Here is a 17,170-nt window from a genome sequence, read left to right as displayed (position 1 = left end):
TCAGCCCAGGTCATGGTCTCGTGGTCATGGGATTGAACCCCGTATCGAGCTCTGCACTGGGCATGGAGTCTGCTTAAGATTCTCTCTCTTCCACTCTGCTCCTCGCCCCTGCTCCTGCACTCACTCTGTCTATAAAATAAAAAATAAATTTAAAATAATGTTAGAAAAAAAAGGAACAAATTTGGTAGAAGGGTATTTGGCAATATAAAATTACAAATGCATGTATACTTAGACCCCAAATTCTGTTTATGGGATACACTGGCAAAATTGCGAAGAGACATAGGTGCAGAGCTTCTCATGGTAATGCCATCTATAATGGTAAAACCTGGAAACAACCTAAATGTCCATCAACAGAGAGCTAGTTGAATAAATTATGGTACATTCACTCGGTGAAGTTGGGGATTATTTATTTATTTATTTATTTATTTTGAAGTGATCTCTACATCCAAAGTGGGACTCAAACTCATGACCCCGAGATCAAGAGTCAGATGCTCTTCCAACTGAGGTGTCCCTGGGACTCCACTTTTAGGCTATCAATCCAGGACACAGCCATATCGGGAAAAAAGACATATACAATATACACACATGTGTTATCACCTTAATATTAAATTATGAAAACTGGATGTTTATTTGAAACTATTCTGTATTGAATTTTCTGTTACTTAAATGCTGTTATTTAAACAAAACTACAGGACTAGTTAACACTGGCAATAAGGGATGGATGGAAACAACTAATTAAAAATGTGTGAGAAAATGTATTTATAATGACACATTACAAGCATTTTACAGAGAATAATTATACATTATCCTCTAATACAGAAGTTTACTTTAACTTTTTAAATAACTTTTTATTGGATTTCTGTGTATCCTTTTACTTTTTTTCTTTATACAGAGGTATAGTTGATACACAATATTACATTAATTTCAGGTATACAGCATAGTGATTCAATAAGTCTGTACATTATGCTATGCTCACCACAAATGTAGCTACCATCTGTTCTCATACAAAGCCATTAAAGGTATCATTGACTACATGCTGTACCTTTTCTCCCCATGAATTATTCATTCCAAACTGGAAGGCTGTATCCACTGCCCTTCACCCATTTGGGCCATTCCCTTGCCCTCTCCCCTCTAGCAATTGAGAGTTTGTTCTCTGTGTTAATGGGTCTGTTTCTGCTTTCTATTTGTTTATTGGTTTGTTTTTTAGATTCCACATGTAAGTGAAATCACATGGTATTTGTCTTTCTCCATCTGACATATTTCCCTTAGCATAATACCCTCTAGGTCCATCTATGTGGTCACAAATGATTTTTATAGCTGGGTAATATTCCATTGTGTGTGTGTGTGTGTGTGTGTGTGTGTGTGTGTGTGTGTCACATCTTCTTTATTCATTCATCTATAGATGGATACTTGGGCTGCTTTCATATCCTGGCTATTGTATAACTATGTATTCTTTTTTAAAAAATGTTTTATTTTTTTTTAAATGTTTTAATGTTTATTTATTTTTGAGAGAGAGAGAGAGACAGAGTGTGAGTGGGGGGAGGGGCAGAGAGAGATGGAGACACAGAATCCAAAGCAGGCTCCGGGCTCCATGCTGTCAACACAGAGCCTGATGCAGGCCTCGAACTCACCAACCACGAGATCATGACCTGAGCCGAAGTCCGACACTTAACTGAGTGAGCCACCCAGGTGTCCCTATACTGTGTATTCTTGAGATACATAAGTATAAGACTTTTAAAAAGGAGAATTAAATACAATAGAACTAACTAAACTGATTTTACCTATACTTAATAAAAAAAATAATGCCATGTTTCTTTCTGTCACATGGAACAGTAGGGTATTTTTACTCTGTTTCCTTTTTTTGAAAGCATTTCTCTGAACTGCCTACAGGCTTTAGGACATCCTTAATTTATTTTATGTAGTGATAAAACTGGATACACTCAGACATAAAGGTCACTTTGGTAGCTCTGCTTTATCAAACTGATGCTACACTGGTTCCTTGTATCAATATAAAATAATCATATCAAGCTAAATTTCCTTTCAATATTAATGTTTAAGCATGGAATACTTAGGATTTTATGAGTCAAAATTTAGTTTCATGGGAATTTGTTTCCAGCTGGCCAAATTGCTCATCTACTCTATATTTGTAGACATGTTTAGGTAGACAGACTATTTGTTGATCGATTACATTCATTCATTCATCATGTAGTTTATCTAATGTCTAAAATATTCATCATTTTTTAAGACTGTGAGGCATATGGGATGTCATCATAAATTAAGCCTCTCAGGGAAAATCATTTTTATTTTTATTTATTTTTTTAAAAAAATATTTATTTTCTGGAAAGCTCAATGGGGGAGGGGCAGAGAGAGAGAGAGAGAGAGGAACAGAGGATCTGAAGCAGGCTTTATGCTGACAGGCTTACAGGAGGAAACCCAGTGTGGGGCTGGAACTCAAAAGCCACGAGATCATGGCATTAACCAAAGTCAGCTGCTCAACCAACTAAGCTACCCAATTGCCCAGGGAAAATGGTTTTTAAAGAGGAGAGGTAATTAGAGCTTGTGAAAATTAACTTGAATTTCAGGTAAATTACAATTTTAGTAAAGAAGTTAAGAAAATCCTTTTTCATTTGGCTGCCTTGTTCTGGTGATTTTTTGTTGTTGTTTTATTTTGTTTTTGAGTTCTGAAGCAGTCTTATTTCAAAACATTGGTAGGGGGTTTTTGTTTTTCTGTTTTCTTGCTATATCAGTTTTTGTCACAATCTACCCATAATACTGAATAACTCAGATGCAGTCAGTTCATCCTTTTCTAGATTTCTTATGGCCTCTGCAAAGTTCAGCAAATGGTTTTGGAGAAACAGTATAGATTTTCTTTATTGTAATTGTCCCTTATATTTTCATCCTTAGTGCCTTTAGTGAGAACCTACTACCTGCCAACCACCACCCTAAGTGAGGTGGATATAATTTTGTTCAAAACTGGCAAAGCTCCTGCCGTTATAAAAATTATTATTCTGTAAGAGACACAAAGATTACTTTTTACTTTTTTAAAATGGCTACTGTATAGTGGCTACTATAATCAAGAAACAGAACATTTCTATCACCTCAAATCATCTAGCCCTATTCTAGTTAATCCTTCCTTGACATCTAGGCACTCAATGCTCTGTTTTGTCAGTATAAATTGCATTTTTATTTTTAAGAGTTTCATATAGGGGCTCCAGGGGGGCTCAGTCGGTTGAGTGTCTGACTTTGGCTCAGGTCATGACCTCGCAGTTCCATGAGTTCGAGCCCTGCCGCGGGCTTTGTGCTGACAGCTCAGAGCCTGGAGCCTGCTTCAGATTCTGTGTCTCCCTCTCTCTCTGCCCCTTCCCTGCTCATGCTCTGTTTCTGTTTCTCAAAAATGAATAAACGTTAAAAAAAATTTTTTTAAAGTTTCATATAAATGGAATCATATTCTTTTGCTTATGCTTTTTATTTCCTTTGCTCAACATAATTTTTTTTGCGATTCATGATTTTGCATGTCAAGTAGTTCACCCCTGTTTGTTGGTAATTATTATTCATTACATTGTATGGATGAGCGATAAGTTTATCCATTCACCAGTAGATGAACATATGGGTTTCCAGTTTTGGATTATTAAAAATGAAGCTATGAAATGTAAGGTACAAGTGGACACATATTTTCGTATTCTTAGGAAAATACCTGGGAGTGGAATTGCTAGATCAAATGGTAAGTGTATGATCAATTTTCTGGTAAAAGACAAACTGTTAAAAGTGATTGTACCATCTTGCTTTCTCGTCGGCAACAGGAGAGGTCCAGTTGCTCCAAATCCTTGTCAACATTTGGTGTCGTCTTTTAAATTTTGGCCATTTTAATGGGAATTAAATTAGTGGTAAAGATGTGCTTCTTACTCGTGGAAGTCTACTTGCATAATCCCACTTTAAAACTGATCATTTTGTTAACTTTAAGAAAAACGTAAAATATTTACAAGTCTCAAAGAAAATGGCTTGACTCTAGATATTTCGTTTCTCGTTTCCCCCAAGAAACCTCCAGGCTCTTTAGGAAACATAAATCCTGTGTCAGGAAGCACTAGCTCGATGAAATTCACAGCCAGGCTCTTCCGGCGTGGCCACAACTGCTAAGGTCTACAAATATTGTCCTTGCTTTTTTCCCCCCCCTTAGCGGTACCTTTCTAAAAATATCCCACGGAGCCCGTCTGGGCCAGCTCTGAGACCACCCCCTCTGGCTCCACCCCTCATCGGGACCCGCCCACTGCCCGGGACTCGGCTTGAGGCAGAAGGAAGGTAGCTTCCGGTCTCGCGATTGGCTCTAATCCCGCGAGAAGAGAAGTCGGCTGCCGTCGGCGGCGGTGGTGAGGGAGGGGGTGTGGCCGGGGTATGCGAAGTCCCCAGGAGTGAGGGAGAGGGGGCGGGGTCGCGCGCACCCGGCGTACGCATGCGCGCACGCGGCCGGTTGGGCAGGGCTGAGGGGAGGGGGCGGCGGCGGCAGAGGCGGCGTCGTTATTTCCGCGGTTTGGACGGTGCGTGGCGGCGCGGGCGGCCACGGGAGAAGTAGGTAGGGACCGCCAGCGCAGAGCCATTGAAACTCCCTCCCTCCAGTGTTCTAGAGTCGCAGCCCCCCGTGCGTGTGGCAGACCCTGGGACGCCAGGTCACCCTGGGGCCCCGGCCCTCCCGCCGCGCTTCAGGTAGGAGCTGGAGGCTCCCCCGAGTCCGCTGCCCGCCGAGGCCCGGGCCTTGCAGGGTGTTGCCGGGGCGACGACCCGGCACCGGGCGTGCCCGCCCTCCCGCGCGTCGACAGCTCTGCCCTTGCTTCCGTGCCCTGTGGGGCCGGGGCCGGGGCCGGGCCGGGCTGACCCGGGGAGGGCGGACGTGGGGCGGGTCCCCGCCTCAGGTGCGCCGCCACCCTGGGCCGGATGGGTTGGACCCCGCGAGGCGCTCCCGCACTCCGTGCCCACCGTGCGAGGCTATGCGGAGGTCCAGGTCGGCCCAGAGAGTTCCGGCCAGGTGAGGGACCACCCTGACTTGAGCAGTTGCCTCATGGGCTCCCGGGCTGCAGGAGGGGACTGTGAAGAGTGTCTTGGCCATTTGTGGCCAGTGTGGAAAGTTGAACGCTCTGGAGTTGGTTCTGTTGGGGCCAGTGGTGGGGCGGCTTGTGATTTTTCTTCTTAGATAGTGGGAAAGCAAACTCTTAGAGCCCTGGTAGGTGCTGGACTATTAGTAAATGAACAGCGATAGTGTCCGTGTAAGATAGTTGCATTAAGGTATTTTTTTTTCCAGTACCATCTTCAAACTCGGATGAGGTCTGGCAATTTAGTAAGACTTCCATCGAGTACTTCAGCAAACACACAAGGATTGCAAAAATACCCTTGCCTTGAAACCCACAATCTCTTTTACACCAGTGTTAATTTTATAGGCATTATGGTCATGAAAGCTTCTGTAGAAGATGATGATTCAGGATGGGAGCTCAGTATACCAGAGAAGATGGAAAAAAGCAATACAAGCTGGGTGGACATAACCCAAGATTTTGAAGAAGCTTGTCGAGGTGAGTTTGAATTTTTGGATTAGAAGCTCAAAATCTGGGAAAAGATAAAATACAGTCTTGATTGTGATTTGTGGACTAAGTCATTAAATGTAAGGAAATCAACAGGTAAGTGTGCTTTATCAAGTTTGTTAACCACACGTATTCATTCTCTACCTTCTGATTTTAACTTTCATTCAAAGCCAGTCGGTATTTGATATCGCATGAAATACAGATGTTGAAGCAATTTCTTCAGTTTGTCTAGCTTTAAGTAACAGAGTGGAGAGTACATGGCAGTAATTTCAAACTGTGGAAACATGAGTTGTATGGAACTAAAGATGTTAGTATTGTATGTTTGAGGTTTGTAAATGATCGAATCACATCATTCCCTGCTTAAGAGCCTTCAGTGGCTTCCTGTTCTGTGTAGAATAAAATCCGTATTCTGTCCCCATGGCCTGTATGTCTGGTGCCTGCCTACCACTGACTTCGTTTTTGTACCACTGCCCCACTAGCCTCATTATGTTAGTCACAAGGTCCTTTTTATGTCATTAAGTACACCAAGGCAGTTTCCCTTTGGACGTCTGTATATTTCCTTTTCTATGTTTTAAACTCCTTTGCTTCCAGGTCTTCACGTAGCCAGCTCTTTAAATGTTACCTCTCCAGTGAGGATTTCTCAAAACAACCGGTCTAAGCAGAGTTAGCCCCATTCTCTTCTGTACAACTCCACCTCAGTTGAATTACTTGTTTTATTTTTATCGTAATGCTTAACCTACTGTCAGAAACCGTCATTTTCAGTTATTTCTTGTTTATAGTCAACCTTCCCCACTGGAATGTAAGCTCTGTGAGTGCAGAGATCTTGATGTAGCCCTAGCACACAGAACATTTTCTGGTACATTGTAATAGTTTAATAAATGCATAGGCATAAATGATGAGAGAAATGAGCATACTTGTTGTCTGAGAGGAAGGAGCCTTAGGGAGAGACTGAAAAGTGAAAGAAACAAATGGTAGAGTGAGAGCTTGAATTTGAAGAGGATGAGATCAAGAACATGGTAGGGAAATTAACTTTTGGGTATAGAATAAGGACATACTAAGATAGGAGGAACTGAGGTTAGGATTGGTGAAGAAACATATTTCTAAGTGGATGGTGAGACATGGTGGAGGGATGCACACCTGGACGGCTTCTGTTTCGTTACTGAATGAGTTGTTTCTCATGCTGGTGAGGAGGAGTGTTTAGTGCTCTTGAGAGGAAGAGTAGAGACTTGGAGCAGCTGAAGGTGGAAAGAGAGCCAGCTGAATATAAGCAAAATGATAAATCATGTGCCTGCCCATCCACTGTTTCGAGATACGTGTCCAGTTAAAGTATGCGTAAGTGAGATAGTGGAAAGAACATTACACTGGGACTGATTGAGGGACTGCTCATATCTGTGTATCCAAGGGAGAGAGAAAGAAGTCTAAGTTACAGTGTAATTGTTGTACCTAGAGATCTTAAACTATTAAGTGGATCATACCCATCATTTTGCACTGATTATTTCTTTATTTACATTTATGTATTTTTGAGAGAGAGAGGCAGAGCACAAGTGGGGGAGGGGGAGAGAGGAGACACAGAATCCAAAGCAGCCTCCAGGCTCCGAGCCGTCAGCACAGAGCCCGAGGCAGGGCTTGAACTCACAAACCATGAGATCATGACCCGAGCTGAAGTTGGATGCCCAACTGACTGAGCCATCCAGGTGCCCCTGCACTAATTTTTTAAATGATCTATATTAGAGGGCTGTCATTCTGAACCTAAATGGGAAAGGTTTTATGAAGTTCATAAGGCATGAGTTGGGCTTTAAAGGAGTGATCGAGTTTCTATAAGTGGATGGGAGGGAATTATTCTAGACAGATGAACCATTACAGCCAGAGTTTAGTGAGAGTTTGATGTTTGAGGAAGAGTAAATAATTTCGCTGCTTCATGGAAGAAACCTTGAATAGGCAATATGGTTTAATACCTGTTTCAGTGGGGATTGAGAGGGGGTAGCATGTCATTTTGTTGCCAACCTCAAACCATTCTGTTAAATCTTCCATAATTAGCTCTTGCTTTGTCTCAGGAGGCACAGGTGTGAGGCATTCTTGAAACTAAAGTTAATGTAGATTTAGGACTTAAAGGCTGTTGGCAGTTCTTGAGCCCGTGGTATTAATAATTTGTTTTCTCTTCCTGAAATAATCAGATTCATGATGTCAATTTATTTTTGTATTTATTTAAATGTTTATTTATTTTTGAGAGAAAGAGAGCTCACGTGAGCATGTGTATGTGGGGGAGGGGCAGAGAGAGGGGAGAGAGAATCAGAAGCAGGCTCAAGGCTCCAAGCTGTCAGCACAGAGCCCGACGTGGGGCTCAAACCCATGAGTTTTGAGATTATGACCTGAGTTGAAGTTGGATGCTCAACCGACTGAGCCACCCAGGCGCCCCTCAGTTTATTTTTTAATAGAGTGTGTTGGGGGAGAGAAGCAGGGTAGAGGGAGAGAGAGGGAGAGAATCTCAAGTAGACTCCACACTTAGTGCACAGCCTGAGGGGGCTCGATCCCACAACCCCAGGATCAAAAGCGGGACACTCATCTGACTGAGCCAGCCAGGCACCCCCATGGCGTCAATTTAGTTTAGACTTCTGTTCTAGCAACTTTCAGAAGACCAAATTTAAAACAAATATTCTTAATACCTTTTAACTGTTGTAGTGGTCTCTTCAGTAACACTGTGATGGCATTTGGCTAAACTATGGTGATTTATTTATTTATTTTGGTACTGAGAAAACAATCTGCATAGTGATCACAGTGTTCTTCATGCACATTTCTGCTTGTTCTTTTAGTGGCTCGTCAAACTCCTCTGGATCAAATTGTAACTTTCATCACTTCCTTTATCTCCTGTTAGGCAGAGGGCACACATTCCCTTGACATTTCCTGTATCTGACATTGAGGCCCTTGGCTTTTTTTCCCCTGAAATTATTTTGAATATATGGTGCCATTATTGTTACTTTGCCTGATATATAATATATTCATCTAAATAACACCTCTGAGCTTTGCTTCTCCAGGAAACTTTGCCGAATTCAAACCATCTCTGCTTCCTATAAAAAGCTTTTGATCTTCGTATTTCATTTGGTTGTCTAAAGTTAGGTGCTTTCTGAATATAAACAAACCCTCAATTTAGAAATTTCACTTAAACACAGAAGATCATAAAACGTACGTTGCTCCTTCTACCTACCAGATTCCCTTCTTCCACACACTCTGTGGATAGCCAACAGCCTCTCCTAGGATGATGATACCTTCAGGTGACTAGAACCCAGAGGTAATCCAAGGTTTGTTATCATTACTTCATCTTTTTGAGCTTTAGTCTAGAAAGACATGGGCCCTTCCTGTCATCCCATCTTCTTATGTCTTTGATGTCTTCACTCATTCGTCATTAGTCTGTCTTTCTCAGAGGCCCTGTTGTTTAAGGTCTCTTTTCCCGTCCACTTTCTTCAAGTCTTGCCCATTACTTTTCTTCAGAAGACTCCTTTTATTGATTTCTCTTCCCTGTTTCAAAACCTAGGATTCTTAAGCTTCTTTCTCTTCCTTTCTATATTGTCTTCTCTCATTTAGAACACTTGTAGGTGCCTAATATATATTTGTTTAAGAATGAATGAATATATTAAGGCCGTGTTTCTTCAAATCAGAGTATCTGGATCTCCTACTTCAGAAGTTTTAGAACCCCTGCATTACATTAAATGGTATCATTTTGGGTGATTGCCTGAAACTAGCTTCATTATGAACATAAGATTGAGCACTGAAATTGTAGCAATACTTGATTATAAACCTTATTATCCAGTTGGTTTGCAGTATGCTTCTGTAATCTTTTTAAAAAAAAATTATAGAACTGATTATATAGCATTTAACAATTATCGTAGAAAAAATACAGACTCCTCCCTTGCTGAATTCATAAACCCCAATTTGAGAATCATTGTTCTAGGAATTTGCTGTTTGTTAGCACTTTATTCAAAGATAAAAAAAAAAAAAAAGATGGATGGAAATTGTCTTGGTGAAAGATCTGGGCACCCTGTAAAATACTTTTTTTTCTTTAAGTGATTTTGATTTTGGAAATGAAAATTATGTTTTCCTTGTTCCATCCTATCGAGTGTTTTCAGTCGTAAGGCATGGGGACTGGGCAGCGCTGGTAATTGTGGGTCACTTGAGATCAGCAGTTCTCCACCAGGGATGATTTTGCCCCTCAAGGAACACTTGCCAGTGTCTTGCAATGTTTTTGGTTGTCACAGTGGAGGGGTGGACTGTTACTGTTGTCTAGTGGGTACACAGCAAAGATGCTGCACAGGGTAGCCCCCACAAAGAAGTCATTATTCTGCACAAAATGTCAATAGTACTGCATAGTTCACTCTCTTTAGATAACTTTCAAGAATGTTCAACTATCATTTACCCTATTATCCTTAGAGAGATAAAACGGTACAACCCTGAAACAAAACCAGGACATTTTACTTAAAAAAAGGCACCCCTAGATTAGACATCTTTTTTCTCCTTTTGAGTAAAATGCATGGGAGATACAATTTTTGAGGCTCTGGGTGTCTGAAAATATTTTTATTTTATCCTCCCACTTTATTGATAACATAGTGTGTTATCACTTTAAGAATTTTGAGGGCATGACCCATTGATGTTTTTGCTCTGATTTTGCTATTAAGTAGTTTGATGACATTCTGATAACTGAGCTTTCCTATGTAACCTTTTAGAGTCTTCTGTTTGACCTCTTATACAGACCTCTCATAGTGGCTTGCCTGGTTGATGACTCTGGGGTCTTCTTACCTTGTCTGATCCTTCAGTTCTAAGAAACTTTCTTTAATTACTCTTTCTTTCTTTCTTTCTTTCTTCCTTTCTTTCCTTTCTTTCCTTTCTTTCTTTCCTTTCTTTCTTTCCTTTCTTTCTCTTTCTTCCTTTCTTTCCTTTCTTTCTTTCCTTTCTTTCTCTTTCTTTCATTCATTCATTCATTCATTCATTCATTCATTATTTTGTATTCTCCTTACAAAAGGATACTGTTTTTTGGATACTGAACCTTTCTTTGGGAGGTGCTTAGATCGTGAGAGTGGAGCCCACATGAATGGGTGTAGTCCCCTCTGATATTTGAGGTTACCATAGAAAGATGGCTATCTAGCAAGTAGACCCTCACCAGATATTTGCTGGTGCCTTAATCTTGGACTTCCCAGCCTCTAGAACTGTGAGAAATCAATGTTTGTTGTTTATAGCTGTCCAGTTTATGGTATTTTTTGTTGCAATAGCCTGAATGGACTAAGACTCGCATCTTCCAAACCTACTGATTTTTTCTTTTCCACTGTAATGTTTTTAAGACTTCTTTTCTCAGAACAATTCCCCCCTCCCCTTTTTTTAAGTAAAATGTCCTGGTTTTGTTTCAGGGTTGCACCGTTTTATCTCTCTAAGGATAATAGTTCTTTTGAATTTTCCTCTACATAGTGTCTTTCTGCCAACTTGCCTTTTTGTTTTTCAAGTTTGTTTCCTTTATATCTTTCATATTTGAGGATTACTTCAGATACCTAAGATTTCTTTGTTGTCTGAGGGTGGGAGACCAAAAGCCAGTGGGAAGCTCTGAATTTTTGAGTGCGACTTACTGATGTGGACTTGACTGGTGCTGGTGCTCTGACTTGACTGCCTGTGATTTAACAGATAAGTGAGGGAAGAGATCTGGGGTTTTCACATACTCACTTAATGCCCCCTCCTTCCAGTGTTCCACCCTGGCCTTCAGGTAACCTTATGTCCCTGGGGACGTTTTCCCCCTCTTCACAGAAAGTCTTCAGTGTTACGTGTGGGGAAGGGAGGGCAGTTGTCCTGCTCTGTACATTAGGACAGGGCTCTGCGCTGTCTGCTCAGTTCCATGTTTTAGCCTCCCTCTATCTGTACTTTTAGAGGCAAATGGTAAGTCATGTTTTGGGCTTTCTTCACTCCTGCTTTTTAGGATTCGGTTTTCTTGAGTTTGCTAAGAAACTACTTGTCTTTTTGTTTCCAAGTTGTACTGTTACACTATTTCTGTACCTGTTTCTCTTCTTTGGAGTGTATACCTTTCTTAAAACACAAACACACACATACATACTTCCTTTGGTTGTTCTAATGAAATTTCTGGAGGGAATTAAAGGTAGTTGCCTGTGTTCAATTGGCCACCCTTACCCAGTGGTAAACCTCCGTCATTTTGTTTAAATATTACTATTACAGTGGTATTGGATTTCGGTTATATCATAGATTCAGTAGGGTATTCATAAGGATCCTAGCTGGGAACTTAACCATCATTTACAACGTTATGGGTAGAAATTTTATCAAAGATCTATAACGTCAGTTTACACATGATCTCATTTACAAGATGATAACGTATATGTATTTGCGTTGTCACATAGGTGCGTGTTTTTCTTTTGCAAGATAACGTTTCATCCAAATGAGCATATGCTTCAACTGCTGCATACCCAAATTCCACCACAAGTTATGATTCATTGTTCATTTCCAAGGCAAAATGAATGATGTCCTCAGTAAAATGTTAGGAGATTCTGTGACCCACAGAGTTGAATTAAATTTTCTCCCACAGCAGATCCATTCATACTTTATATGAGAGTGAGGATAAAAGAAAAAGATGATTGTCAAGGTAGTCAAAAAATTTGAATCATCAATTTTTCCTCATATCTAATTTTTTCCTTTGCTTGGAGTGGTTTAAGCTATGTACTTCTGTACCTATTTAAGGCTTTAACTTAAAAGTAGAAGTAACTACTTTTTAATCATCGTGTTAACTTAGTTCAGTGGTTTGGTGCGTCTGTAATCCCTAGGATCATCAAGAACATTTCCCACAGCATGCAAGATCAAAACAATTTCTGTAGTAGTACTAAGATGTTAACTTGCCTTTTTGACTCTCATTCTCTTATTAGTAGTCCAGAGACTACATGATATGTTATGATGTCATTGCTCTGACTGCTAATGATAAATGTAAAACATTATCCTTCTCGCTAAGTCTTTTCAGAACTGCTGCATAGTTGGATAAGACCCAGACTACTCAGGTCTGTAGTGCTGTAGAAGAGCATGATTCCGTGTCCAGGTGTTGATCATGCAGTAAAAGTGCTTGCACTCTGCTTAGTTGAGCAAATTTTCAAGCTTCCTGCCTATAGTTTACTGTGATCTGATTCCTGGTGTTCTAAGGGACCATACTGAGAGTCAGCTAGTTCAGCAGTTCATTTTACAGATAAGGAAACCAAGGCACAGAGTGACTTGGTTCAAGGTCTGTGGAGTGTTTTTCTTTTTAAGTTTGGTGAAGCTATTTGGTACCTAAATCTACCATAAGTATTTGATAAATTATTACAGCAGTTCTCAAATTTTTTGATTTTGGGACCCCATTATACTTTTAAAAATTATACCTTTACACTCAAAAATTGTGTGTTTCCATATGGATATGGATATAGATGTTCATTAAAACTTAAAACATTTTAAAAATACCTCCCAATTGATTTAAAAACAATTATAAACCCATTCCATGTTAATGTCTTTTGATGAAAAATAAATTATTTTCCAAAAGAGAATAACTTCCAAGACTAGAGTTGTTTTATATTTTTGAAAATCTCTTTAATGTCAGCGTAATAGAGGGCATCTGAATTGCTAATCTGTCTGTATTTGTTGGAAGTATATGAGGTAAATCTGGCCTCACCAGATATATAGTTGAAAAACAGGAACCTTTTCAGATAATTGTGGATATACTTCTTTGATATTACAGTACAACAAAACTTGACAGGTGGTAGTTTCTTAAAGATGAGTTGTGATACGGAATCTGAAGATCTGTTATCAGTGGACTTTCCATTCTCTCTGTTACATTAAAATCCATTGGTGTGCCTTGAACTTGGAATGCTTAATTTTGGAACGTGTGTCTCCATTTGGAAAATATTGGTTCATTGACTTAAGCATATCTTCTAAATGCTGATATATAATACTGAAAAGCACATTTGTTAATATTACCACTATTATCAGAAAAGTCTTTTTTAATGTTGGGAAGCTATCAGGTTCACAGTGGTAGATCCATTTCTCCAAATTCTAAGTTTTGCTTACAAGCTCGAATTTTATCATTGGCAACACAAAATTTCAGTTTTTCTTAAAGCAACAAACTCCTTTCCAAGAAAATGGCATATTCTTAAGTCTGAATAAGTATAGTTTGTCATTTGTTCTTTCAAGTAAAAATGGTGTTCCATTGTAATTGTGCAAGTGCTTTTCCTTACAATAACAGCTTACTTTGATATGCAGCAGACGTGTTTGTTTATATTTCCTATTTTGTCAAATAGAATATTTAAAAGATGTACTCAAAGATTGAGACTTAATCAGGTAAATCAGGACCAGCACTAGAATGAAGTGAGGCACCTGGGGTGGAAAACTTAAGAATTCACTACCTGAGGGGCACCTGGGTGGTTCAGTCAGTCCATCTCTTGATTTCATCTCAATGGTTTGTGAGTTTGAGCCCCATATCCGGCTCTGTGTTGACAATGTGGAGCTTGCTTGGGATTCTCTCTCTCCCTGCCCGTCTCCTGTTCATGCTCTCCCTCTGTCCGTCTCAAAATAAGTAAACTTAAAAACAAAAACAACTCACTACCTGAAAGTGAGTTCATGCTTAAATTTCTCACGGGAAATGCTTCACTTGCTGCACCCTGGTCCCAGCCTTGAGATTAGTGATTTTACTGCTTCATCAAGGACTTAAGTGACATTTAAAAATGTTGTCTTTTGGGGCGCCTGGGTGGCGCAGTCGGTTAAGCGTCCGACTTCAGCCAGGTCACGATCTCGCGGTCCGTGAGTTCGAGCCCCGCGTCGGGCTCTGGGCTGATGGCTCAGAGCCTGGAGCCTGTTTCCGATTGTGTGTCTCCCTCTCTCTCTGCCCCTCCCCCGTTCATGCTCTGTCTCTCTCTGTCCCAAAAATAAATAAACGTTGAAAAAAAAATTAAAAAAAAAATATAAAAATGTTGTCTTTTTAACTGCAAGTGCTTGGAGGTAAAAAAATACACTATTTAGCTTGGGGGCCACTGTCTTAATTTGTGGTGAAGCTAAAGCAGTGTAGCCCTCGTTGCTTTTTTATTTTTCCCTTTATGCTGTTGCTCTTGTATTATCAGTGCAGATGTCAATACAATGAAAAAGAAAATGTTTTAATATTACTGTGAAAGTAATTTTAATGTTACAGACACCTGCGTTCCCAGACCATCTGTGAGAACTGCTGTTATGTTCTGTCATACTATATTGTGGTTTTTGATATGCTTCTCATTGATTTATCTGTTTTGTTACCTGGAATTGTTAAAAATGAATGTTCTTTAACTTAAGATCAGTAGGAGGGGTACAGTTCGGAAAACTGGGGCTTTGCATCTTTTACCGGATTTGACCATCAATATTTAAGTTACTTAAGATGTTACAGTAGTAGTTCTCCCCTTTCCTGCACATTGGGATTTTACCTGTAGTGGTTTGAAACCATTGCAGAGGGGCCACCCCTAGAATTTAATTGGTTTAGGGTGCTGCTTGGATGTTGGGATTTTCACAGGCTCCAGAGTTGATACCAACATGAAGCCAAAGTTGAGAACTGCTTTATAGAGGATGAATACTGTTTTGATTAGCTGTTTACTCAGGTGTTTTCTACATTTAAATAAAATGGGATTTCCTTTTTTTCTTTTTTCTTTATATTTATATTTATTTTTGGGAGAGCACAAGCAGGGAAGGGACAAAGAGAGAGGGACAGAGGATCTGAAGCAGGCTCTGCACTGACAGGCTGACAGCATGAGCCCGATGTGGGGCTTAATTAACGAACGTGAGATCATGACGTGAGCTGAAGTTAGACGCTCAACCGACTGAAGTGCCCCTAAATAAAATGTAACTTTAAAAAGTAGCTTTGACACTGTTCCTGGGACAAAAAAAGGTTAGATTATGACCCCAAGCGATTTAAGAAACAACTTAAAAGTGGTAGGGGCACCTGGGTGGCTCAGTCAGTTAAGCGGCCGGCTTCGGCTCAGGTCATGATCTCACGGTCCGTGAGTTCGAGCCCTGTGTCGGGCTCTGTGCTGACAGCTCAGAGCCTGGAGCCTGTTTCAGATTCTGTGTGTCCCTCTCTCTGACCCTCCCCCGTTCATGCTCTGTCTCTCTCTGTCTCAAAAATAAATAAACGTTAAAAAAAAAAAAAAGTGGTTTAAGAAAGTTAAAAAACAGCAGTCAGTTCTGTGAAAAAGCATAGTTGGGGGAAATTTACTAGTGATATTTTAAAATGAGGTTGGTAATTCTGATTGGATTTTTGTGGCCTGTGGTGGGTTGCTTGCTAATTATTAAAAGTTCAATTTATAGGGATTAAATATTCATCGTATAGAAGGCATTATGTTAGTAATGGAGTAGAAATAATTTCTTAGAAAATGAAGTTTAAAGTAATGAAAGCCCATTTTCAAACAAAACTGTTTTGTTTCTTTTTTTTTCTTAGAATTAAAATTTAAATATAAAGATGGTGTTATTCAAAGGATTTTTCTGTTTGTTTCTTTTAGAATTAAAGTTGGGAGAACTGCTTCATGATAAGCTGTAAGTATTTGAAATAGCGTAGTTTAATATTTCTGGGTTTTTTGTGTGTGTGCAATAGTATTCCTTGAGGCCTGGGTAATACTACATTTCAAAGCTGTAAAAGTAAAATGAATTAGAAATCTATTTTTAATCTTGGTGAGCTGTTTTGGGGCAGCTGACCTTAGTTATGATATGAAATGGTTGTACCTGGTAAAACTATGATTTATGGTCCTTTCTTTAAGAGTTAGATGTATAGGATATGGAATTTCTTGAGGAAAAGATACAGATTTTGTGTTATCTGTGATAGGCTGGTTGATGAATGATTTAATGGCTGGATGAGAGAATCCTGGGAAAGGCGAAAAAAGGGAGATGCTTGATTTTATTTGTACTCCCGCAGATAACCTCAATTCCCGTACTATGGCCAGGCTCAATTTCAAAATTAGGAATGTGAAGTGTTAAATCAGTTAATGGCCAAGATGGGACATTTGAGGAGCAGGAGTAGATCCTGAAATTTAATTTTTCTCAAACTAATGTGAATCAGAGACATCAAGGGGTTTTTAAAACACACATTGCTGGGCCCACCCCCCCCCCCCGAGTTCCTTCTTTAGGGCTGGTGTGGGACCCCGCAGAAGTTGAAGTTCCAACAAGTTCCCAGGTGAGGTTGATGTGCTGATCCAGGGATCGACCACACTAAGAACCACTCTGGGTCATCCTTTTGGTGCTGCAGGCGGTTCTAGGAAAGATAAACGAAACCATACCACAAACAAATGCAGGAAAGAGTGTGACTCCTCACTGTGGAACAAGATTTGAGAGAAGACAGCTGAAGAGGGACCAAGTGGTCTTCATTTCCCCAAGGTTTTAGGCTCAGCCCAGGAAACATGATTGTCAGCAGCCTCCCCTGAACACCTATTAAAGTTATATTCTTGTAATTTATCTCTCCCTTAGCTGTCTTGTATTTTCTCCCTACTATACAATCTTCTAACATATATGTAACTTTTTATCTTTACTGTTTGTTTCCTTTCTCTGGAATCTCGGCAGGCAAATTTGTTTTGTTCACTTGAACCTAGAACCGCGTCTAG

At 40.0% G+C, this 17,170-nt stretch overlaps 1 protein-coding gene across 3 annotated transcripts in view; it reads left to right on the top strand.

Annotated features, from left to right (window-relative positions):
- The first annotated feature begins 4,476 nt into the window (after positions 1–4,476).
- NAA35 (N-alpha-acetyltransferase 35, NatC auxiliary subunit) overlaps positions 4,477–17,170 on the top strand; it is a 102,798-nt gene continuing 90,104 nt past the window's right edge. Inside the window, exons 1-3 of one of the 3 annotated variants that reach the window (XM_040450277.1) lie at positions 4,477–4,567; positions 5,427–5,555; positions 16,079–16,112. In XM_040450277.1, the coding sequence (XP_040306211.1) occupies positions 5,432–5,555; positions 16,079–16,112 (158 nt within the window). In that variant the 5' untranslated portion in view covers positions 4,477–4,567; positions 5,427–5,431. Of the gene's footprint in view, positions 4,699–4,998; positions 5,018–5,426; positions 5,556–16,078; positions 16,113–17,170 lie in introns of those variants that run through there. The other 2 variants (XM_040450278.1, XM_040450276.1) reach the window with 2 other exon arrangements.

Source organism: Herpailurus yagouaroundi, unplaced genomic scaffold (assembly GCF_014898765.1).
Source record: "Herpailurus yagouaroundi ecotype Mexico unplaced genomic scaffold, PumYag 201, whole genome shotgun sequence".
Taxonomy (NCBI): Eukaryota; Metazoa; Chordata; class Mammalia; order Carnivora; family Felidae; genus Herpailurus; species Herpailurus yagouaroundi.
This window is presented reverse-complemented; position numbering and strand designations above follow the sequence as displayed.